This window comes from Triturus cristatus, chromosome 10 (assembly GCF_964204655.1).
Source record: "Triturus cristatus chromosome 10, aTriCri1.1, whole genome shotgun sequence".
NCBI lineage: Eukaryota > Metazoa > Chordata > Amphibia > Caudata > Salamandridae > Triturus > Triturus cristatus.
Window position 1 is genome coordinate 1,054,792,805 of NC_140593.1, and position 24,136 is coordinate 1,054,816,940.

Sequence of the window (24,136 nt, forward strand, 5' to 3'; positions counted from 1 at the left end):
CTACCTGCATCAAAATGCAATTCCCCTTGCTTGACAAGGAAATATTGGCTGCATCCTGAGTAACAGCTTAATAACGTGGATAACCTCGAATACAAAAGCCTTGTGGCGCTGCTTTATATTGTCCCCAGTTACAGAGCGACTGATCTTGCCTTTACGGGAGCCTTGAAAATCTATTACGTTGATTTTAAATTGGTCTAGCTCTAGGCGATACAGTTTAGTTTTTTATTTCTTACGAGAGTATCAATGAGATAGCCATACTTACCTTTATCGCAACTCAGTGGTGGGAAGCAGACCTATAAATGAAAACTTGGTAAGGTCGTTCATCTGGTGGTCCAGCTGTGATGGAGTAAACAACCAAACGCTCGTCTTCGAAGCAATGTATTTCATAGGTTTTCACGCATCATTCTGTTCTTCCCACTCATACCTGCTCTACAGTGTTTACCTTCTTTACCTTGTGAGTTTGTCTGTTGTGAAGTTGAAGGTCAATGAAACCATGGCAGGTGGATCAGCTAATACTGTTTATTTCTTCAGTGTAGGATATGTTTTAAGCTCAAAAGAACGGGCTTTCTTAAAAGTGGATTTTAAATTCTTTTGTCACTGATCCTGCCGTGTGGGAGTCTGTGGATGACCATCTGGCCATTATGGTAGAATGTGGCTTGTCACCAAATTAATGTTCACCTTCCTTTGATTGACATTTGGTATAGGCAGTTCTGTTGTGGTAGATGTGCATGTATCTTGATCCTCCTCTACAATAAACCACTTGTGCTAATGGAACATCCATTCAACTCTAGGCTCATTTTTGGGGTCAAATCTCTTTGTTAAAGTTGAACGTCTCCCTGGAATCTAAGCTGTTTTTGAGGCTTATACGCCCTTGAATGTCTAATCTCTTTTCAAAGCTGATCCTCAGAGTGAGATTGGTCTAATCTTAAACTGATCTTATGGTTCTCTGGTGTATGTGCGGAGGAGGAAAGCCACAATTGTACGGTATGAATTCTCTAGAATGTGGTCCCTTCAGTGTTGTGAAATGATTTACCACATAAATTAGCATGGTTTGCTCTCTCTCTGCCACTCCAGTGTCGTTCTTGAACTCCTTGTCAAAAGACCCTTTGGGTGAGCCCGAATCCCATTAGGCCATCATGGCATTAAGTGCCCAGCTGCCTTTCACTCCAGAATGAAATAGTATTTTTATGCTTTACACGTATTTTTGGCATGGTTCCTGGGTACACAAAGATTGCAGACAATGTGATGATCTGTTGAGGGATTTCAAACAGTAGAGGTCTGGAAACATTTGTAAGGTGTCTTTTTCGTCTCCGCTCAATGAGCTGAACAACGATGCCTCAATAGGGTGCAACAGAGTGGCACTGCAACCAATTCAATATCTTGACTGTAGGAAAACACATGAAAACATGAACTTTTCCAAATGAGCTGATGTTCACTAATCTTCCTTCACAATGGCATTGAGTCTTAGCTTGTCTCATCCTTCTCTCAAGGGTAAAAGGGAGAGGATGCCGCATATGAAGAAGTACAGCACAACCACAAAACAACCCTGAAGCGCCTAAGGTCCACACAGTGATTTGTCATTTAATGCACACAGGATTGTAAAAGCAAACTAGGGACAATATATGTAATGGCTGCCATCAAGCAAGATTAAATAGTTAAGGGTGAGCCATGTGAATTCTCTTCTCAATCAGACCACTTCTCCTGGCTAGGTTTGGTCACAAAGATTTAAGACTTTTGTCTGAACAGCTGAGATTTACTGCAGAAAACCAAATGACGCATACTGGTTTATGGCTCTTAAGGGACAGGCATAAAACCATTTAGAATAATGAATGACAGATGGGCACTAAATATTTTCAGATCACAGAAGCAGCAATGGCAGTACCAGATCATAGGCTGAATGAGCAAAGCAGGACGGGAAAGGTCAATCTTGTAGCTCGCTCATAGGTCTTAATGTTGTATGAGTGACAAGGAAGGCGACCTTCCACAAGAGGAAGTATGAAGGGCATCTGTAGTGGTCGAAAGGAGGCCCATGAGTCTGGTATGAACAACATTAAGGGTACAGACAGGAGCGGGGGAACTCTGGGTGAGATATCGGTTTGAGTCCTTCCATGAAAGCCTTGATGACAATGATTTGGAACAAAGAGTGTTCCCTATTCAGCATGAAAGCTGCAGCACAGGGTTCGGTGAATGCGTATGGAACTGTATGCTAGGCCTGATTTTTGCAAGTCAAGGAGGTAATAGATTATATCCTTAACTGCCAGATCAAAAGGGCCCAGGTGCTTGGACATTAAGTAATGGACAAACCTTTTCCACTTGGCAGTATGATAGGCTCATGGATTGGGTCTGCATGCTTCCTTCAGGATGGCCATGCATTTATGAGGTAGGGTGAGATGACCAAATGAGATCATGAGGTTGAGAAAATCAAACTCTAGGACCTCAGGAGCCATGCTGCTAGATTGAGAAGCCTGGGATGCTTGATTCTGCCTTAGTTTTGAGTGAGAAGTATAGGCCTGTTGGGAAACAATGGACATCTTGAGGAAGGTTGAGAACAAGAGTTGTCTGACCCGCACAGACGTCAAGTGGATGAGAGTGAGGGACGTTTGCTGAAGCTTCCGGACCCTATACAGAAGGAGTGGGAGAGGAGGTAAAGCATAGACAAAGATTCCTGATGATTTCATTTAGAGTTTATGAACACCACAGAAGCAACCCATATACCTAGTAAGGGTAAGGTATACAGTAACCATAAAACAACAAGTCACCCTCTAGGTTTCATTTGATAATACAAATAGTACACATTCTTAGATTGTCAGTCAATGCAATCACAAGCAAATAAATGTTACTTGAAATCTATACTCAGTAAAAAAACAAAGTAATTTTTATGGCAAATGTCCAATTTTTTTTCCTTCAAGTTCTTGCATTTTGCAAAAACGATCTACAGAGAAAAAAGAATGGTGCTCTCAGAAGTGAGATGATCACACAGTGCATGTAAGTGCGATTGCCAAATTTAACAAATGAGCGGAATCCCCCACATTCTCCATTAGCTCCTGGTGGGCCAGGTTGTCAGTACAGTGTCTTTATGCCCTCTAGTGTCGACGGCATGTGATCACTTCACTGAGTACCGTTTGGTATGCTATTTGTATTATCAAATTAAACCTACAGTGTGACTGTTGCTTTATGATCAATTCACTCAGCGAATTTGAACTGTGGATGTGGAGGCGAAATTGAGGTATTCTGCGGTTCATTCGGTGGCAAAAAAGTCAACCTCTGCGACCTGCCAGCGACAGGAGTGGAACTTGTGGATGCAGCCTGCAAAGTCATCGCCCACTCTCAAAAGGTACTTAACCAGAAATATCTTGGGGTGAATAGACCAATGCCAAATACTTTGCACAAGTGTAGACAACTGTGGTTAGTGTGCACCATTTATGAGGATTACTTTGTGATGCATCTCTTGACGAAAGGCCTTGAGATATAGTTGGATGTCCACTAGCTTGAGTTAACTGATGTGGAGACTTCACTTTACGGTGTCCACATGTCCTGAACAGTTAGGTATTGAAGATGTGTTCCCCACCTTGAGAGTGCGGTGAGCAAGGTGATTTTACCCGTGGAACGGAAAGTGTTGCTATTCCAACACTGCACAGAGCAATGGGTGTTGGCCCTTACCAATACTAGATCTACCAAGTGACCCTCCACCTGTGACCATAGTGCTGATAAGCTCTTCTAGATCAGAAGTGCATTCTGATATGGGAGACTTTAGCTATGCATAAGGCCATTATCGTCAGGAGGCGCATAACTTTTCTGACTGAGTTGATGATCTTGCTGAAAAAGAGGCAGTAATTGCTGGAATGTTTGCAGCAGCTGAGGAATGCCAGTGAGTTTAATAAGAACAGCTCCCAAGAAGGGCAGGATGTGAAGGGGCTCGAGGTGGGACTTGGTAGTATTTATTGTGAATCCCAATCGGAGTAGGAGGATATGGCGGCTTGGGTGTGAGCTAGACACTCTTGTTTGCTAGCACCCTTGATCAGCCAATTGTCGGGAAGGGAATATGAGAGTGCCCCACGCTTCTGAGATGGGTGCCTACCACAGCTATACTTTTGGTGAATACTCTGGTGGCTGTGGTGAGACAGAACGAAAATACTTTGAACTGGTAATGTTGACCACTTACCACGAAATATAGATAGCGGCCAGTGATGAGAGGGATGGATGGGTGTGGAAGTAGGAGTCCTTCAGATTGAATGCTGTCATGAAGTCACCTTGCTGCAGCAGGCTGACATTCCACAGAGTGACCAAGCGGAAAAGAACAGAGGACGTACTGGTGGAGAGGCCTGAGGTCCAGAATGGGCCTTATGGTTCTGTCCTTTTTGGGGATAAGGAAGTATTGGGAGCAGACCCCTTGGCCACAGTGCGGTAGTGGTACTGGTTCTATGGCCTCCTTGTGAATGAGTGCCTGAACCTCCTCCTGAAGAAGGAAATAGTGTGCACGACTGAGGATTAAGTTAAGTGGATTTGTAAAGCATGCTTATCACCAGAGGGGTATCCACACGCTGGATAGGGGAGGAGGTTGATTGGTCTCATAGCTGAATCGCCCGGTCTTAAGATTCTTGCGTACTTCAAGAAGGGATGGAGAGGTCCAGATGTGGGGTGAAAGGTCATTCAAGGATTTGGCGCCGTTTTAGGAAAAGGAGCGTCCCCCTGATTTGTTCCTGAGGATGCAAGGTATTTGCACGAGGTGCATGAGGTGGAGTGATGTTGAGTGCAGTTGCCTGATGGGTTGGTGGAAGTGGAGGCGGGTATTGAGTTAGGCTGGTTCGAAGCTGGGTGAGCAGTTTGAATTGGCATCACTTCTGGAATGGTAGCCAGTGCAGTTCTTTCAGGCGGGGCGTGATGTGTGCTTTGCAAGGTATGTTGAGGATAAGTCTGGCAGTGGTGGCATTCTGGGTGGTCTGGAGACACTGAAGATGGTAGGGCTCAGCGATGATCCTTGAAAGACTCCGTAGATTTGGGTTTTGGGTTCGCAGGTGTAGGGCAGGAGCCTGATTGCTGGGTACTATTGGAGATGAAAGGAGAGCAGCCAACTCAGGGCAGGCCTATTGATTCCAGAGTTGCGGAGTGTTGTGATGAGGGTACTGTGGGAGACTGTCAATGGCTACGGAGAAGTCAAGTGGTATGAGTGCTGCGGTTTTCCCTTTATCTATGATGGTACGGATATTGTCTGTTGCTACAATGAGAGTGGTTTCCGTGCTGTGATTGCTGCGGATTTCCAGACTGAGATATCTAGTAGGTAGTGTTGTCCAAGATGGATGGAGAGTGGTTTGTTTGTTGATCGCTTTTTCCACGACTTTGGATGGGAAAGGAAGGAGTGAGGTGGGTCTATAGTTGCAGAGTTCTTTTGTGTCTACCAGGGGTTTTCTCAGGAGAGCTGCGATTTCTGCGTGTTTCCAGTTGTCGAGGAAGGTGCTACTTTGGAGGGAAGTGTTGAAGATGGTGGTGAGGTGGGAACTGAACAGAGTTCGTCCTAGGTTGAAGATATGGTGGGGGTAAAGGTCAGCAGGCCCCCGGAGTAGATTTTTCTCATCATTTTGGCAGTGTCTTCTGGGGTGAGAGGTTTACAGTTTGTGATCTGTTGGTCCAAGTTGCCGGTAGTGGGCAGTTGGGTGATTAATTCTTGTGTCTTGTGTGGGGGGTCAAAGTTGCAGTAGGTGTTGCGGATTTAATTGTGGAAGAAATTGGAGAGGTTTTCGCACAGGTGATGGAGATGGTGGCGGCTGTGGCAGAGGAGAATTCTTTGACGATGTTAAAAAGCTCTTTGCAGTTGTAGGAGCTGTTTTCCAGTGTGAGAGTTAGGGTTGTTTTCCTTGCCTTGCCTTGCCTCGTTGAGTGTTGTATTTCCTAAGCACAGACTTGTGTTTCTTGCAATGGTTCTTCATTTTTTTCTCCAGCTGATTACAGAGTTGTTTGAAGTTTCTGAGTTCCTTAGTGTACCAGCTGGCTGGGTGTTGGTTCTGGAGTGTGGCGATTTTCTGTGGGGCTATGCGGCCTGCGCTGATAGTGATTCAATTGTTGAAGGCTTTGATGTCACATGCGGAATGCCGAAGAGGGTAGGTTGGTGGGCAGTGATGGTGTCGGTCTAGTCTGTGTTCTTTATCTTGTTTCAGCTACATCTGATGTTGTAGGCAGTGACTGTGGGGGTATGATGTTTGGTGGGACTGAGGGGAACTCATAGCCATGCTCTACGATGAACAGAACTGATCGGAGGTTATCTATTCTCAGGAAGTAACAACCCCAGAAGTTTCCACATGAAATGGGTTATGAGATCCGGGTTGGGCCAGGTAAGGGGGCTAAGGGAGTCACTGCCTGGAGGAGTCGGTTCCTTTGCGTAGGCATCCTTTGCCTCTAACCCCAGTGTTGTTCTCTATGGCGTGCACCTGTAGATATTGCTGGTGGTAGGCCTGCTGTTTCCTTTGATGGGAGGCGGGAGTGTCTTGGGAGGTGGTCTTACTGCCATCTGTACTGTAGACTCTGAAATAACCCTTTTGCAGTAGATATATAGAGAGTTCAATTAGCCTTAGCTGTGTCTTTTTTTAAATTTTCTCCAGCATTTGGTTCACCAGTGGATTGAAGAGATGTTCGCCATTGAACAGCAGGTTTAGCAGATGCTGTTGCCCTCTGGTTTAAATCCAGAGATGGGGGGCCAGGCATGGCGTCTGACCAGGATACAGGTGTTGATCCCACTGGCTACGGAATTGGCCAAGTCTAGGGCACATTGGATAGTGGCATTAGATATGATTTTCCTCTCTGTTACCAGTTCTTGCCCATGCTGCCTATATTCCTCAGGGAGGTGCTTAAGGAGATCCTGCATTTTTATCCCAATGTGCTATGCCGTATCGGTAGAATAGACCAACTGAGTTGGTAATCTTTCAACGTGTGGCTGCATGCACTACAGCGCACTTTTTACTCTCCTGATCAGGAGGCGAAGCATCCCCTGTGGGCTGAGTGGTTGTTTACATGCTGTCTGGACAACTAAGAAGTTTGGGGTCATGGATGTAGGGTATGTCACTGGCTAAGGGTTTATGTTTTATATCCACCCTAGGTGTGACGACCTTTGCCTGGGCAAGATTTCAAAGATGTCAGAAGAGGTCTTGAACATACCCTTAAGCCTAGGGATGAACTGAATTGTTTGTTGCGTCTTGGATAGCGTTTCGACCAGGAATTATTTGTCTTCCTGGAAAATGTGTATATCAACTTTGTGATATATGGCTGCCTTCTGAATGTGTGATGGTATGTAGTAGTGTAATTAGTGGGGTAAGGCTTTTGTGTGATCAATGTTATAGCTGTCCCATGCGTCATCCCTTAGCTCAGGGACTTAGGATGTGTCATAGAGAAAGGCAGAGTGAAGTGAGCTGTCTTTCCTGTAAGAAGTGTGGTGAACCCTACGGTGGAGTATGGGGTGGTGAGCGAGAAGGAGGAGGCTGAGCAGAGAGAGGGCTAGTGTCTCTTTCCTTGAGCCGCTTATGTTTGGGAAGTGGAGGAGACGCGAGAGCAACCTGCCCCTCAAAAGTCAATTTCCTCTTCTGTGTGAGAGTCTTGTGTGGCTTTGGTTGCAGCAGCTTTGTGGAGATCTTACCGATCTGCTGGTGTATAAACAAATGCTTCTGGCAGGCATTTAACTCAGTCTGCAGTTGAGGGTAGGTTTATCAGCATTCTTGGAGCTGGCCAATAGCATTTTTGGAGTTTAATTAAATCTTCGATGTTGAGAGAGTCTTTGATGTTGAGGCTAATCTTGGGTTTAGGTGCCGAGGTGGGCTTGAGTGCTGATCTAGGCTTTGGCACCGACATTGACTGGTGTTGAGAGCTCTTGCGGCTTCAAAGAGTCCTGCGGTTCGTGCATGTCCGTGGCAGTCAGAAGAGGGAGTGTTTTCATCTTAGAAGACTTCAGTCGGTGCCGACAATGGCCCATAGGCAGCGGTGACCCGGGAGGCTGCTGTTTAGGCTCTGGGCTCGATGTCTGACCCAGTCCGTGTCAGTGCTCTGCCACTAAACACGGCCGCTATGCAGCCATGGGTTTAGTGTGGTGACAACCATACTGACAATGTCTTCTTCTGTGGTAGCAAAGCAGCGGTACTTGCTGTTGTTCTCCCCTTAAAGAGTCTGAGTCAGAGCTCACCTCTGAACTATACTGGAGCAGCTGGGCCTCTGAGGATCCAGCCTCTTTTGCTTCAAAGCAATTCTCCCCAAATATGTAAGGGGTGTCAGTGGACTCCTGTCGCCATCTTAAAAAGGCCCACATCGCATTGATACTGAATAATTTTCTGCAACCGGATGGTGAGACACGCAGTGCATGTGGTGTCATTCTTGGGGAGTGGCATAGGTTGCAGAGGTTATGGCAGTTTGTCCAGGGAAATGTGGGCTGACAATGATGGCAGTACTGGAGAGCGCCTTATCCATCACTGTCCTTGCATTCTCATCGATGGAACAAGACTGGGGGAGGGTAGCAGAATGGCACCGAAGCGGCAGAGAGCCTGGCATTGAATTGTTGAGAGGGTCAGAGGCATACGCTTAGTTCAGATGAAAAACTATCAAGGAGTCATCAGTTAATCTTTCTGTAAGAATGGGAGTCAAGCAATTGAGTGTGCCCAGCAGTAAAAGCACTAGTAGGCACCAAACAAGGAGCCCAATCAGTAAATATCCATACCAGATGGCAAAAAAAAAAAAAAAAGAAGTGGAGTCATCACCCATAGTCATTGCCAATTAAGGGAGGGGTGACTATACCTCATGATTTGAAAGACTTATTCGAAGAAAACCATTTTGCAAACATCCAAGCCCAACACTAGATGCTAGGAGTAAGCAGAGCATGGGTATCTACAGCCACACATGCTGTGAAGACAACTTATACATTTCAAAAGTATTAAAAAAAGTGACCTGTAACACAACAATCAGGAATATATTATGGCCTTAGGCACTGCTTGCACTGCAGTTTTTAGCTCTTTCGTTGCTAGTCAGACACCTGAGGGGAGTACTCCCTTTTATATTTTCTTCTCATATGCTTATGAAACTTTGGAGTACAGTGTTTTCAATTAACAGAATTATTTGGTAACTATCTCGTCTTTCACTTTTTTTTCAGCTGCCTTCCTTGTTTCAGTGTACTTTTCCTGTGACAGGTACATAACTGGCACTTCAAGGAGCCTCATTTGCTGCAGGATGACAAGCACAAGACTCAGGCAATACAATAGTACTATTCCTTGGTCTAATTTGCTTTTCTCCACAACAAAATGCCTTATTTTCATCTGTATTTATTGAGGTTAGGGAAAAAGCTTCCCTCTATTATGAGGAAGTGTGCAAGAATAGGTTACTGAATAAATATGGATAGAGCGCAGGAGGGGGCAGCAGAGAGCAGCAAACGGGAACAGTGAGCACGAGAAGGAGAGGAGGAGAGATGTGGCAACTTCGGCTTCGGCTTCAGCGGCTCTTGTACCACAACTGAGCGCCGCTCAAGCCGCGGAGACTACAGAGACCGCGAGCCGCAGGTGCCCGAATTCGCGGGTGCCGCGAATTCGGGGGTGCCCCGCCTGATTTCTCGCACGGAGTCATGGTTGCCACGCAGGAACCACGAAACCATAGGAACCGCGAATTTGCGGGTGTTGCGAGTGCCTCTTCTGACTTCTGATTTCTTGCCACAGAGTTGCAAGGCCCGCCTGACCTCCGCTTGGACATCTAATCGCCCATTAAGCTGCCAAATCCACAACATACCCCAATTCCTGGAAGAGATGAATTTGGACTGGTTGTGCCGGTGGCCTACTGACTGGCCTATTGACTGCCACCTGCCACCCGCAGCATCCTTGCCCTGAATCTGAGTGCTGGCGACCTTGGGACTGGGTGGTGAGCTCTCCTAACTTCGCTATTTTGACTGGAGCTTGGACCTTGAGAGGTGATGTTGTTGGTCTGGGCTCCTCAGAGACTAGGGGAGCTCTTGGAACTTGCCACTTGCTATAAGCCTTACTGGTGAACCAGGGGGCACTCTGTTGTTGCTGGGTGCCGACCACTGCCCATCGCGAATTGGGGGACTACACTGCCCAGCATTCTGTGCGGCACGCCTGCCACTGACGACATCCTACGCGCCAGGAGGCGCATAAGAACAGGCGAGGGCTCCCGCAGCGCGGGAGGGCCCGTCCTAGCCCGGAAGAGGCTGGGCAAATCCCTTAACACTCTATCTTGGAAACTACGGATCGGACACTTGCAGGTGCAGGAAGGTACTGTAAATTCAGGATCCTATATATACTGTTGCTCTGTCCCTGTTGTCTCTTGTCATACGTATTAATAACTGAGGAATGGAGAAACGTAAGGGAGCAGTGGGGACATTAGATGCCTTCTTGGTAAGGGCAGAATCACTATTGATTCACGAGATTGAACTAACTGAGCGACGTCTTTCTTTGGATCCATTAACCCAAAGAGGTAAACATTCAGCGGACACTCAGGATGTTGGCATGGGTGTTATTGATGGCTTGTTTACTAAGTCCCCCATTAATGCTTTATCCCCGTCCCACTCTCCTTTTTTTGCTTCAAACCTAGAACCAGCGCCAAAAGTGGTGGTGGGCAGAGGTACCAGGACTATGGTATCGAAAAATGTGGTAGCACGAAAAACCGAAGTTTTGCCAGCAAAAAGAAAATGAAGACCACCTACAAAGAAATCTAAATTTGCAATGGCCCCCCAAGCAACGGACAGGTTAGATATATAACACGATGTAATTATATGTCAAACCAAAAGTATTTCCGTTGGCACACAGACACGGTTCATGTGTTCCATGATCATAGCTGGGGTAACACCAGGGAAGTTGCTACAGGAATCGATGCCACCATCAATAGTGCAACTGCTGGTGTAATGGTCAATGATGTTCAAGACTCTTTTAAGAAGGGCTTCACACAGCTTTGGAACACATTGAACCTTCTGGAAGAAGCAATAAAAAACGTAAGCCATAGTAAGGAGGGCAGAATAGTGGAAGAGCTAAACAGGGGAATTTATGAGAGGGAGGACAAAACCACACACAATAGGGAAGCACAAGGTGGTAAATCCATTGAACAAACGCATGTTAGTATGGGCGATAGGTCCCAGGAGGCACCAATTGGTTCCAATCCCTTAGGCACACAGAGCAATTGTACAGTATGCTCTAATGCAGACAGGGGGCAAGACATACGGACCCCTAGGACGATCTATAACTCTAGCAAAACTGCCATTAATGATCAACTAAAGCCCAATTTGGATATCTTAAACCTGCCCCCTGCTTCATGCCCATACACGCTAATATTAGCTGGTGTCCCCGCTCTTAGAATGACAGAGAGAAAGTTGGGAAGACCTACGGAACAAAACCATAGATTGGCTAGCCAAATACAAACTTTTTCAGCTAGCAGATACTAAGGAGATACTAATGGTCCGTAGGGTAGGCTGGATAGGTTACTCCAGTAAAAATATAAATGGAGATTGTATAGTGGTACATTTTCGTAGGCTCCTGTTGGTTCCCCATATTTTGAATAAAACTGAGATAACACACTTGACGAATACCAACATCTGTACACTTCCATTAGGGTTTTTTTTTTATAGACCACAGCCATGGTATTCAAATACTAGGCAGTATCCTGTGCCACTGACAAATAGATACCACGCATTGTCAGACTTGGACGGCCAAGACAGACAATCATTTATACCTCAAGTATCAGGATCACTGGCAGCTGGGTTACAAGCTCAAGAGAAGGGGCTTGTTCTGGTCAATGCCATTAAATTAAATACCAATCATGGAGAGCCACCAAAGAATAACAGAAGGGACATTAGAAGCCATCATATTAAGAACAATTTTGGTATAAAAAACGGATGTAAGGAACAAAGTGAGGTGTGCTGTGTGGGAGAGATAAAATTGATCTCCTGGAACATTGCAGGGCTTAGAAAGAACGTAGAAGATGTTGTGTGGCAGGAATACATTGGGCAGAATGGCATAATCATGCTTCAAGAAACTTGGGCCTTAGAACCCTTTTATAAAGTAGGCTACAAAATCTTTAGTAAAGATGCTATCTCCTCAGCTAGAGGGAGGCCCTCAGGAGGCCTCTCTATCTGGGTAAAGGTAACTCTGGGCATTGATGTTAAACTAGTCAAAACTTGCTCGCAGGACATTTTGGGAGTAACATTTTACACACCGGACAAAAAGGGAGTTTATATATTAAATATATATTCCAGACCATATCCCACAAGCAAGGAATCGAAGGTCATTGAGCAGCTAGACAATTTTTTAAGCTCGACCGAACCAAGGGCCCTGATAATTGTGGGGGGCGATTTTTACCGCAAATATGAACCTACGGTTGGTCTAGAAAATATCTTTGAGGAAGAAGATCTGGCCAATAATATCCCGCCTTTGGAAAGCATCCCGGCAGTGCCCTGTACAATAGCAGTTGCACAGCTATTAAGACTTGCCTTGGGGTACTGCTTACGAGCCTGTAACGGCCGCTTGCCCTCTGATAGTTCAAAAGCCCCCACATTTACTAGAGGTAATCTAAAGAGCCACATAGACTACATATTAATTTCGATCGAGTTGTGGCCGATGGCCCTTGACTTAGGAGTCGATGATAGAACAGAGAGTGACCATTACCCTTTATGCCCGACATTGGCGGCCCATCTTTTCCAGTCGATAACCCCAAGGCCCAGAGAAGTGGAGGGTTCTAATATTGATCCTCTATTAAGTAATAACCGGAGAGCTCTAAAATGGCCCTCGATAGGAGGAAATGAAGTGGCAATTAAGCAGATCTATGAAACGTTTGCAGATAGGGTCTCCCTGTATGTAGATCGACCTGTTTCAGAAATTCCGATTGTGGAAATTCACTGTAAATTCGTCAAAGACCTGTTACCCATATTGAGTAAAATCCCCAAAAATGTAAAAATAGGATCAAAGCAGCCAAGGAGTTGAAAAGCCCGTGGTATAATAAAGAATGCCGTATAGCAAAAAACGAGCTTATCTTGGCTTCTAAAACCAAAAATATAGTGGCCTTAAGGGAAAAAAGGGCTGAATATAAGTAATTACTAGCCTTGACTAGGAAAGAATGGGAGGATAACATTCGGGCAGAATTACTTGTAGCAGCCAAAGCAAAAGACCAAATTGGATTTTGGCGTTTGATATCAACATGTGGATGACCAGGCTAACCTAAGACCATTGCTTTTCTGGGTTCGCCTGTGGTGCACGGATGAGCTTGCATATTATAGAGTGGGGCTTGTGGAAATCCTAGGTCTTAATAAAAGGCATAGACCTGACCTGGCTAAAGCACATACACGACTGTTTTTTTAAACTGGGACTTAGGCAATTTTGGGATAAGCCGTCCGGCCTGACTACGACCTCAAAAAAGCTTTTAAAGGAGACCTACTGGTCTTTTATACACAACTTTTCATCCCTTTCTTCTACTGTGGGATCATTGACATCACGGTTCCTCCATATTAAAACAGTTTGGAAATGTGAGCCCTTCCTAGATGAAATACAGCCGCAGCTAGCTAAATTCTTATACCTTAAATATCGTTATGGTATTTTACAGATAAAGGGAAATACCGTGAAATGGGTGTCAGGCGAAGAGGAGGAGGGCAGATGTGTATTATGCGATTCAGGTGCAATAGAGAATGAATTACACCTATTGTTTTTCTGTCCAGCTTATTCACGATGTAGGAAGAAATGGATTAAACCCATTTGTCGTCTGCTTGGTAAAATATCCTGCCACGAAGCAGAAAGATTATTACGATCCGATACCACGCAAACAGTGGTTTTTAGTGTTAGTAGGTATTTGTTTGGTGTAAGCTTGGTAAGGAAAAGGGAAGGCTTGAAACTCTAGGCTGAAAAATGTAAAATCATAATGAACTTGGCACGTGCACTTTATGATTACAACATGAATTATATATTGACTTATACACCAGTTTTTTGTTTTTTTTTAAATTATTGATGAAAGTTTTAATATACTAGTTTAGAGGAATTTATTTAACTGTACAGTCTAATTATTTTTTATGTCCCGATATGTTTATTCCTCAAACCTATATTTTATTCACTTTTTAAGAACTCTGTAAAATTGCAAAAATTGATATACTTGTTCTAACATCTAAAAATTGGTTGTTTATTCCATGTAGAATTCAGTTAAATTAATAGTATTGTATCCTATGCCCAATACAATGTATTGTGGAAATTCTTGTGTTTTATTTATTTTTTTAAAAACCTTTTATGGTTTGTTTTACCGAAATAAAGATTAAATGAATGAAATGAATGAATAAATATGGATTAATGCCTGCTAGAGGGCAAAGGAATCACCATTCAAGAGCTGGTACAAAAGGCTGTCTCCGAAACCTTCAACTCACTGGGCAACAGCTGAGGACCCTAGCTGTATCCCTTTTGCTGACACACCTCCTAAGAAGGGAAAAGGACAAGAAGAATACCAGAGCCCTTTAAGATTCAGGCAATCCTTCTAGCCAAGAATTGTGCACCGTGAAGCCTCGGAAAGGCTTAAATCGACATTGCCGGCAAAAACATAATCCCAGATAAATGAATATCTGTGCATGCTTGACAGTGTGGCTCACTTGGGACCGAAATTACAAAGCCAGTAAAGAAAATAAAGTCCCACATGAAATTAAAAGGGTTGGGGAAGACAGTTGATCAAAGGAGGAGTTGCAGCGTACTGTGATAGTGGGCAGAAAAACATGCAGTGGAGGTAAGCTTAAACAAGGCAACGGGGACTTGTGGTCTCCCACAATTAACAAAGTAAATCTTGTTTTCTGCAGTGTGTTTCTTGTGATAATATCCGATTCTTGGTTTTCTTTCTGAAAGGGAAAGACTGATGGCTTATTTCTCATTTTTTTGTTCATATTCATTTTTGTGAGGATGTTTCATTAGCAGCCATCACAAGACGGTTTGCTGGCAATGTAGATTGGAAGCTTAGTTAGGATTAGATTTGTCCACATGATAGTAATTCCAAAACTTAAAGCAAATACACAATAGTCTCAGTTGAAGGCCACGTTCATTTTCTCACTATCTTTGGTTTACAACTCATTCATTTTTATTCGCAGTGGACATCTTGAAGTAGTCACAAGGTCTGCGATGGGAGATTGTGGACTATTCCTGTACAAGAGAATTGGGGCAAGAATATTTAAGCCACGGGAAGTTCACCATTAACAGTGTAGAAATCCTTAACATCTGAAAGACATTCCTTTCCCACCATTTTTGAGTACTGTTCATGTTCAGATGCAGTCCTGGGAAACAACTGGATAGCATAAAAGGGCCAGAGGCACAGGGGTGCTTTAGGGAAAGCACCTGCTCTGCAAAGGACATGGACGCAGTACAATGTTGGCTAAGCGGACTGGTCGAAACAGATGGACAAGAGAGGAAAGGGACAGTTATTCAAGGATCAAGACAGCAACATCCAGGTGTCCCTGTGCCAAGGCAGTACAGCAATGCCCCCTGGGCATGCAAGGGCTAAGCATAACACCCAACACACAAATTTGGCACTGGACACCCAACAGTCAAAGATGGCGCGCAACACCTTGGGGCAGCATGCACACCCAAGAGCAGAGGATTGGTGCAACATCTAATGGCAGCACGGAAAAGTGGATGGTGGAGTGCAACATCCATGGTAGGTATACATCACCTATGCATCACCCAAGTGCAGCATGCATCACCCAAGGGTCAAGAAGGGTACGCATTACCTAAGCGAGAATAAAAGCATAAAAGAGGGGGTGCAACACTCAAGGGCTGAAGGTGGCCCACCATTCCCAATGTTGGCCAGTGGCACGCAGTCCCCAAAGGTGCCAGGTGGCACGTCGGACCATAGGATCCAAGGTTGGCAGGTGGCACGCACAACCCAAGGGCGGCAGGGGGCATGCAGGACATAAGGGTAGCCAGGGGAACACAAGGCCCAAGGCCAGCGAGGGGCACACTGGACCCAAAGGTGACAGGTGGCATGCAGGATCCAAAGGTGACAGGTGGCACACATGATCCAAAGGTGACAGGTGGCACACACGACCCAAGTCAACAGGTGGCACGCACGACCCAAGTCAACAGGTGGCATGCAAATCCAAAGAGCGGCATGTGGCACGCTGGACCCAAGGGCCGAAAGTGGCCCACCACATGCAACCATGGAACGCAACTCCAAAGAGTGACGTGTTACTCCTAGGCAACAAGGGTGGCGTGTCACCTAGCGGGCCAAGGGTAACTTTCAACTCTTAGGGGGACTCGTTACCCTGTGGGGCTGAGGGTGGGGCGCAACCCTGAAAGAGCCAAGATGGTGGCAAGCAACCACCCACAGGGCAGCATGCAACCTCACTAAGGGCATGCAAGCTACCCCCAGTGCAGCATGTAATCCTTCCAAGGGTGTCTTGGAACCCTCTCAAGGACTGATAGTGGTAAGAACACCCTCCCACCCCCCAGGGCAGTTGTACACTCCCCCAGCACCCCCTGGGTAGTGAGAACCCCCGCCGAGGGTGGTAGGAACACATCCAAGGGTCGAGCCCAACGCCCAGGGGCCAGGAGTTGAGGAAGAACAGTAGTCAACAGGGAAGGCCAACTAATAGTCAATAGGGGAGGAATGTCAACAGGGAAGGATGTTAAAAATGCCAGCCTTTGGGGGCCCTGAGGAGTCTCACATGTGGAGTAAAGTATTAGTCAGACCGTCCAGGATTTCCTGATTTGCAAAATAATTGCGAAATCGGCACGTTTGTTAAAAGGCTGCGCTTTTTACAAAAGTACCCACAAAATCAGGGCTTGCCGGCTAATTTTATTGGATGTTTAACTTACATGGGGAAGAAGACCTCTGTTCTGGGACTAAGAGAGGAAATGGGCCACACTCTGAGTCTGTCAATGAAGTGAGTCAGTTTTATTGATGTTGATTCATGCTTTTTTCTCAGTATTGCACATTTTACACTCTTTTTACCCACTTTTCTCTCTCGGGTGCGACTGCTTCATTGTAGTTAGGGCCTTCATCTTATTTTTAACTCATGCTATTCTAATCAGAAATAAAATTTCCATGTACCCAATCAGCACTAAGATTGTAGTCTTTTTTCCCCTTAGTATAGCAAGGACTAAAGTATACTTCACAGCAAAATCGCTTTTATTCTTCAAAAGGTACTCTTTCTGGAAGTGCAAAAACCACCTTGAACCCGGTGAATTACATTAGCCAGTACTCCTGGCCATACACAGAAGCAAAGACGGGATGTATTCTCAAAGCAAAAAATGACGTACAAACCGAATACAATGCTCAATTGAGTCACTTTGCTGTATTTTTAGGATTCGTTTTAGCATGCTTGTGAAAACTTTGTGCTACTTACAAAACAGCATTACCTGGAGTTACCACACTTATTTTTATTTATTTTTTAACAAGCATTACACAAACATTTGAGAGACGGAACCGTGTTACATTTTCGCATACACAAAATATTCCTAGTGGACATCATATATATTTCACACACAAAAAACCTATATTGCATAGGTTAATAAATTAATTTGAAAAAGACAAGAGGCCGGACTGTTTATTACTTAAGATGGGTATGTATGTGTGTGCGTTTGTTTATTACTAAAGAAGGGTATGTATGTACATGGAATGTGGATAGGAAAGCCACAGTTTGGACAAATTGTGAGTGGGTTTATGGGTGAATCTAGCTAAGTGGCTGGTTAAGTGGCTGGTGAAGTTCCTGAGTACTTACTGGTAATCTTCATTACTCCTAGTCCTGCTCATCCTCGTTGTATTCATTATATGTATGGCAAATCCCGCCGTGAGACAGAAAAACTCTAGGTAAGTGCTGCAAACAAAAGCCTGAGTACCCATATTTGGCTGTCAAAAAATAAGCTGCTAAGCAGGTAACTTGATCCAGTCAAGAGAGTGTGGGCAGTTCGTATTTAATTGATAATGGATAATAAGTAATAAAGATGGTAAATAACTTACATATCTTTAATCCTTGACCCAGTTACTAGTTGAGAAGAATACCAAAGCTGAAGCCTTTTAAACTCAACAGTAAAGACACTATACACTGTGCCTCTAACGCAGTACACCCAGTGACTAAGAGGAAAAAAACTTTTAAGACAAAATGGATCGGAGTCATGTCAGTTCAAACTTGGGAGCGAACAGGAGGTTGCATCGAATCAGGATTAGAAGTGATGGCAAAAACTACTCCCTGTTGGGGGGGAATTCTAGGAATTTAGTAAAAACCTGCAAAAATCAGTACAGAAATACTTCATTCCACTGTAAACACCCACGGCTAGTTGGAAAGCTAGTGATGGCAGGGGACGGGTACAGACGAGGCACAAGGAGGCATTAGCAGGCATGAGCAGATGGGGACCGCAAGCAAACCCCACACACGGATGGGGAAAGGTTGAGCTGGAGGAACTTTAAATCAGTGAATATTTTGAAATGGCAGGAATTACTGAGACTGGACATGCCAATGCATTCCAATCGTCCAGACAGCCGCGACTTCACAAAAACAACAAGAGATGCGGTCACCTTTCTTATCAGAATGATTTTTCCTCCTGTCCCCTGCTCAACGCTAAAGCTCAAATTGATGTCAAACCTCCCCAGAGACCCAGGGACTGAAAGCAACTTCCCCAGGGAGATCACTTCCTGTGATCCCACGTTCAATGCCATGAGTCGTGGCGTCATGTGCTATGGTAGCACATGCCATGATGTCACTTGTATACTACCTAACTTGGTTAGTCCCCCACTTTTTTTTTTTTTTTAGGACGTGTTCCCTGGAGGAGGGGGTAGTAATAGGTGGAGGGTGAGGGGAGTGGGGGTCAGTCAGTATATTCATGTGTGCAACTTGTTGTTTACTGCACAGTTTTAGTTGCATGAGCAGCCGGTAGAGAATCGAATTACAGCAAACCATTGTGTAGGCTTGTAAGCAGGGTCCGTGGTGGGAAAGTTGAAGGGTTGATGCCACTAGTCAGGGTAGGGGTGCCTGCACCCTGCCCTGGGGCGAGAGTAGACAGGTAGCAGGGTGCAGCATTGGGCATCAACGTATCCACTCTCTTCTTGTTTCGGGACCCAGCAGGGTTGCATTTAGGCTTGAAAGTGTGTCTTAGACTTGCGTGGGCACGCCAATTTAAAAGTAGAGAGTTATGATTGGCCCTGGGATCTTTATTTCCCTCGGGCCATGATTGCTCCAGCGGAAATTTATAGTCTCGAAAGTTCTCGGATTGGCTGCCAGCAACATGAGAAAATGTTGCTGCCAGCCATTACAGGACTTGGGGACTAGCAAACAAATACTTTCAGTCACTTAATTTAAATTTTTTTGCCGCAAAATTTAAATTTTTGTGCCGCAAAATTTCATTTTTTTTGCCGCAAAATTTCAATTTTTGTGCCGCAAATTTTGCATAACTACGCCGCCATATCCTGGGGGGGTCTGATTATTGCCACACAAAGGAGAAGAGGTCTCAGTCATGAACAGAAGAGATCAAGTTCTGGCGAAGAGCAAGAAGGTGGAAAACAGAAATCCACTTTATACCGATAGCCACATTAAGTAATCATATGCTAGGTCGCATCATATATTTCTTTTTTCAATAAAGTTTTATCCTCTTATTCGGTTTTCAAGATCAAACGTCAGAGACTTCATACATATATCCTGGAGTAACAAAAAAAGGAAGTAACAGTCCTACATAGAGACAAATCTATACGATAACCCGGATTCTTCCTAAACAATCTGAGAAATGTGACTAGGACACTTATTTGCAAAAAAGAAAATCTGTTAATTTCTTTGCACCTTCGGACTGTCTCCTCCAGACGCGTCTGCTTGCTGTTCCGACGCTGCCTTTGCCGCAAACTCTGCTGCCAGCTGCAGATCGGAGGCGATGTTCCGAAAGCGATACCCCGAGGATCCAGCCCCACGAGGACTTGCTGGGCAGGAGTTGGGCACACTAAAGATGAAAAGAATGACGATTAGACGGGACTTCTAATCTCAGATCACAAAATGACCCTCCCTCCACGTGGGTCTTTCCTGAAGTTGCATTTAATAAATAGCAGCATCACAGTTCAATTTATTTACACAATGTCTAACCTGAAGAAAATCACCTAGAAACATGCACCTTGTACATACTCCACGTTCTGTTCACTCGTTGAAGTGAAGGAACCTAGAGAACTTGTCCCGTTCCTGCCGAGTTTAGCAATCAAGTTATTCAATGAACCAGACCACCATTTATGGGATATTCTAAGCTTAGCACTACAAGCTGAAGTTTTACAAAGATAAAGTCAAAAACAAAATATAATCATAAGTCTTAACAAGCAAATTCAATTTCATCTACATTTTCTATATTGTAACTTTCTATAGAAAACAAATAGCACAGTGGGTTACCACTAAAGACTTATTATTCAATCCCTTGTATAATATATACACACTTCAATATGCAGCAGCATGTTATTTTGATACTCCAATCAAGTAAAGCAGACATTAGAAAATATCATAAACAGGGCAGAATATGAAGACGCGTCACTGTCATATGTGCATAAATATTTGTTTTTAGATTGTTCTCTTTCCAGATTGCTTTGATCAGAAGTACCGGTGGCTGGCCGCACCTGAACTGTAAGAAATTTTATGTGGTACGTTAATGAGAATTTCGAAATCTGGCAAAGATTCAGACGCACTTCAGAGGTTTCTTCAAAGGTGTGTACTTATTATAACACTGGAACGTTGGGAGCTCCATTGAAAACAATAGAGTGCGGTCGGTAGAAGTCCAAAGATCCAACATCCTAATTTTTGTTCACAGCCGTTGCTGCCAACAAAAGGCCTCATGGAGCACATGAGGATTTTCATCCCATCAGTCTCCTAGAGGCCTTTGTTTTACAAATTAAAACATTCTGCCCTCTAGGGGCGGAATGTTCTAATAGCCTTAGAGCCTTCTGTAGCAGGCTCTACCGGCCATTAAAGGCCCGGTCCAAAGCCTTTAGCTCAAGCCTTTAACACTGGAGTGGGCCTTTAATGGCCAGTAGAGCCCGCTACAGTGCGCTCTAGGGTTGTAGTAAAGTCATTCTAAAATAGGGGGCTGTTTGAAGGGAAAATGACAGTGGCTACATCATGCTTTAGTGATATATCTACAACAGCATGCTCCAAAATTCACCACTATATACATAGCACACCCATACCACTCTCCTGCAGAATGGGAGTGGCTTGTTTACTATACATGTTCTGTATGTGATGCTTGGATTTTCACAGACCCCTGTGACTACTGTGATGTAACATTGATGGCAGCGCCGATACTCTGAAAATTGTTCCAGCACCATTGTCTCTAACCATGTTCCCTAGCAGCAATGCATTGATTACTTTCTCTACATTGACTGCTATGGGTTACAAAGCAGTTTAGAGTCTACATGCTTCTTCAATGTTTGCCCTGTCTGCTTTGGACGTTTCAATTTGAGTTCTGATGGTGGTTGTATACAAATCCGGCACACTTGCAAACAAACGGTGATCACATTAACGAGTGAGCTATAAGCAAGATCACCAGTTGGTAATGAGCGTAAATCAATGCCAGTGCTCAATTTGTAGGAGAACGAGTGCTGGTGCCCAAAGCTCTGTTCAGAAGCCAGCGCCCGGTGCTATTAAATGTCAGCGCTCTGAGTACCAAGGCTGGTAGTCTTGAATCCACCTTAATTCACCACCAGACACTTCCTGCTCCTTTAACAGGTTCCATGCCGAGGACGTAACAGTAACGTCGTCGGCTGTGGCGCTAGTGTGCCGAGGACAAAACCGTTACGTCCTATGTACACCACTGAGAAATCCCTCTGCTGTAAACAGAGGGATTTCCTTTTCATTTTGTTTGCCTTTGGAGGTGGGGATGAGCTTCCCCAACCTCTCGAGGCATTTTATATTTTTTCAATGTAATGAAGAACGCATGCATGGCGTGCTGACATCATTACATTGAAACTGAAATGAACCAGCTATAGCAGCCCCCCCAAGCACCGAATCACACAGGAGAGGTATCGCTGGAAAGGGGATCCACCACTAGACACCAGGGAAGGAGGAATTGCCCCTTGAGCAAGGGCTCTTGCTCCCCCCCCCCCCAACAATTCTGGGCACTTTCAGTCTTTCTGACCCCCCCCCCCCCCCCAACAGTCCCAGATTTGCCCCACTCCCCAGGGAGCAGAAAGCACACTGGACACCAAGGATTACTTTAATTTGTATTTGTAGGGGTGGGGCTGCCCAAAATGAGCATGCCAATGCCCCCACCCTCCAAAAAACAAGGCGGGTAGTCTTTCTGCCCCATGGGCAATAGCCCCAATCTGCCCTCCCATGGGGGCAGAATGCCAACTAGGAGCCAGGGATTACATATTTATGTAAATTTAGGGGTGCGGCTGCCCAGAATCGGCATGCCAATGCCCCCACCTCCTAAATGAAAATAGCCACAGTCTTTCAGCGCCTGGGGGGCACATGGTGGCAGAAAGCTCACTAAAAACCAGGGCTTTCTTTGATGTAAATTTAGGGGCGGGGACTGCCCTAAATGGGCATTGTAATGCTCCCACTCCACTCAAAAATAGGCACAGTCTTTCTGCACCCCTAGGGGGCAGATGGTGGCAATAGCCCCAGATCTGCCTCCGGGGGGGAGGGTGCCCAGAATGGGCATACCAATGCCCTCACCCCACTCAAAAACAAATTGACATTCTTTCTGCTCCTCCCCTGGGGAGATATTGGGGGCAGAAAGTCTACTAAGAAGGCAGGGACTTTTCTTTTAAAATAAGTTTAGGGGTGGGGGCTGCTCAGAATGGGGATGTCAATGCCCCATCCCCCAAACAAATGTCCCCGCAGAGGGGCAGAAAGCCCACTAGGCACCAGAGATATGGTCATCTGCATGTCACAGAGCGGCCCCTTAGGCAAGGGTTGCGCCCCCCCCCCCACTTTTGTGGACACATTTTGGCCGTTTCTCCCACCCTTGGGGGCAGATCAGCGATATTTATAGGCTTACCTACCACTACCCACTAGGTAGAAAACCACTACACACTAGCGAAGGTTTGTGTGTGAGAGAACTGGAGTTTGGCTGACTGTCTATGTGTACTAGTGTTTGGCTGGCTCTGTGAGAACCTGCATTTTGCTGGAGGTGAGCGTGGACTTGCACTTCTCCGACTGTGTATGGACAAGCGCTTCGCTGGCAATGTGCATGGACTGTCGCTTGGCAAGTGGTGTGCGTGGACTGTCACTTGGCTGGTGGTGTGCATGGATGGGGCTTGGGTGGCAGCAAGACCTGCATCAATCCTCCAGCGTTTTAATATCAAGATTCCCCTGTAAACCTCAAATTTATCTAAAAAGTTACACTTTCTTCACTTTTCTGTGTGGAAAGGTTGTGGGATCACTGCGCCGGCACAAATTACCCACCACCCAGTGTTCCCCTCGATCTCCTGATAAAAATGATACCTCACTTTTGTGTAGAGCCACACAAGTCACCCCCATCCTGGATTCCCCTGGTTGTCTAGTTTTCAAAAATGTACAGGTTTACTAGGTTTCCCTAGGTGCCGGCTGAGCTTGGGCCCAATTTCCATGGGGGGGGGGGGGTTGACAACATTTGAGGTTTGCAAAGGATTCTGGGTAACAGCACTAGGTGAGAGCCACACAAGTCATCCCATCCTGGATTTCTCTGGGAGTCTAGCTTTAAAAAAATGTACATGTTTGCTAGGTTTCCCTAGGTGCCAGCTGAACTAGAGCTCAAAATCCACAACTAGGCACAATGCAAAAAAATGATCCGTTTTCACTGGAAAATTTTGCTATGTCCACGTTGCGTTTTGGGCTGGTTCCTGCTGCAGGCAGTAGGCCTCCCCACACGAGTAAGGTACCATTTTTATCGGGAGACTTAGGGGGGACACAGAATAGTAGAAGGAAAATGCTACTTACCAGTATGCATCTGTTCTTGGCATGTAGAGCTGTAGAGTTGTATACTTTAGCATAGATCGCCACCTGGTGTTGGGCTCGGATGTTTGCAGTTTGTTTTTGTCGAAGAAGTCTTTGATAGTCACAAGATAGCAGACTCCTCATTATGGTGACAGTGCTCATGGACATCGACTCCATCCCCAGATTGCTTTTCGCCATGAATGGTAATGATGGAGTTAGTAGTAAAGTAGAAAAGGATGTATGTATGTATGTATGTATGTATGTGCGGTCTTATATAGCGCTCAA

General features: G+C 45.2%; 1 protein-coding gene across 1 annotated transcript in view; it reads right to left on the reverse strand.

The window, feature by feature from the left end:
• The window catches only part of FOXK1 (forkhead box K1), a 283,908-nt gene that overhangs the window by 94,104 nt on the left and 165,668 nt on the right, over positions 1-24,136 (reverse strand). The window contains exon 3 of the mRNA XM_085629187.1: positions 19,745-19,898. Within this exon, the coding sequence (XP_085485313.1) occupies positions 19,745-19,898 (154 nt within the window). The remainder of the gene's footprint in view (positions 1-19,744; positions 19,899-24,136) is intronic.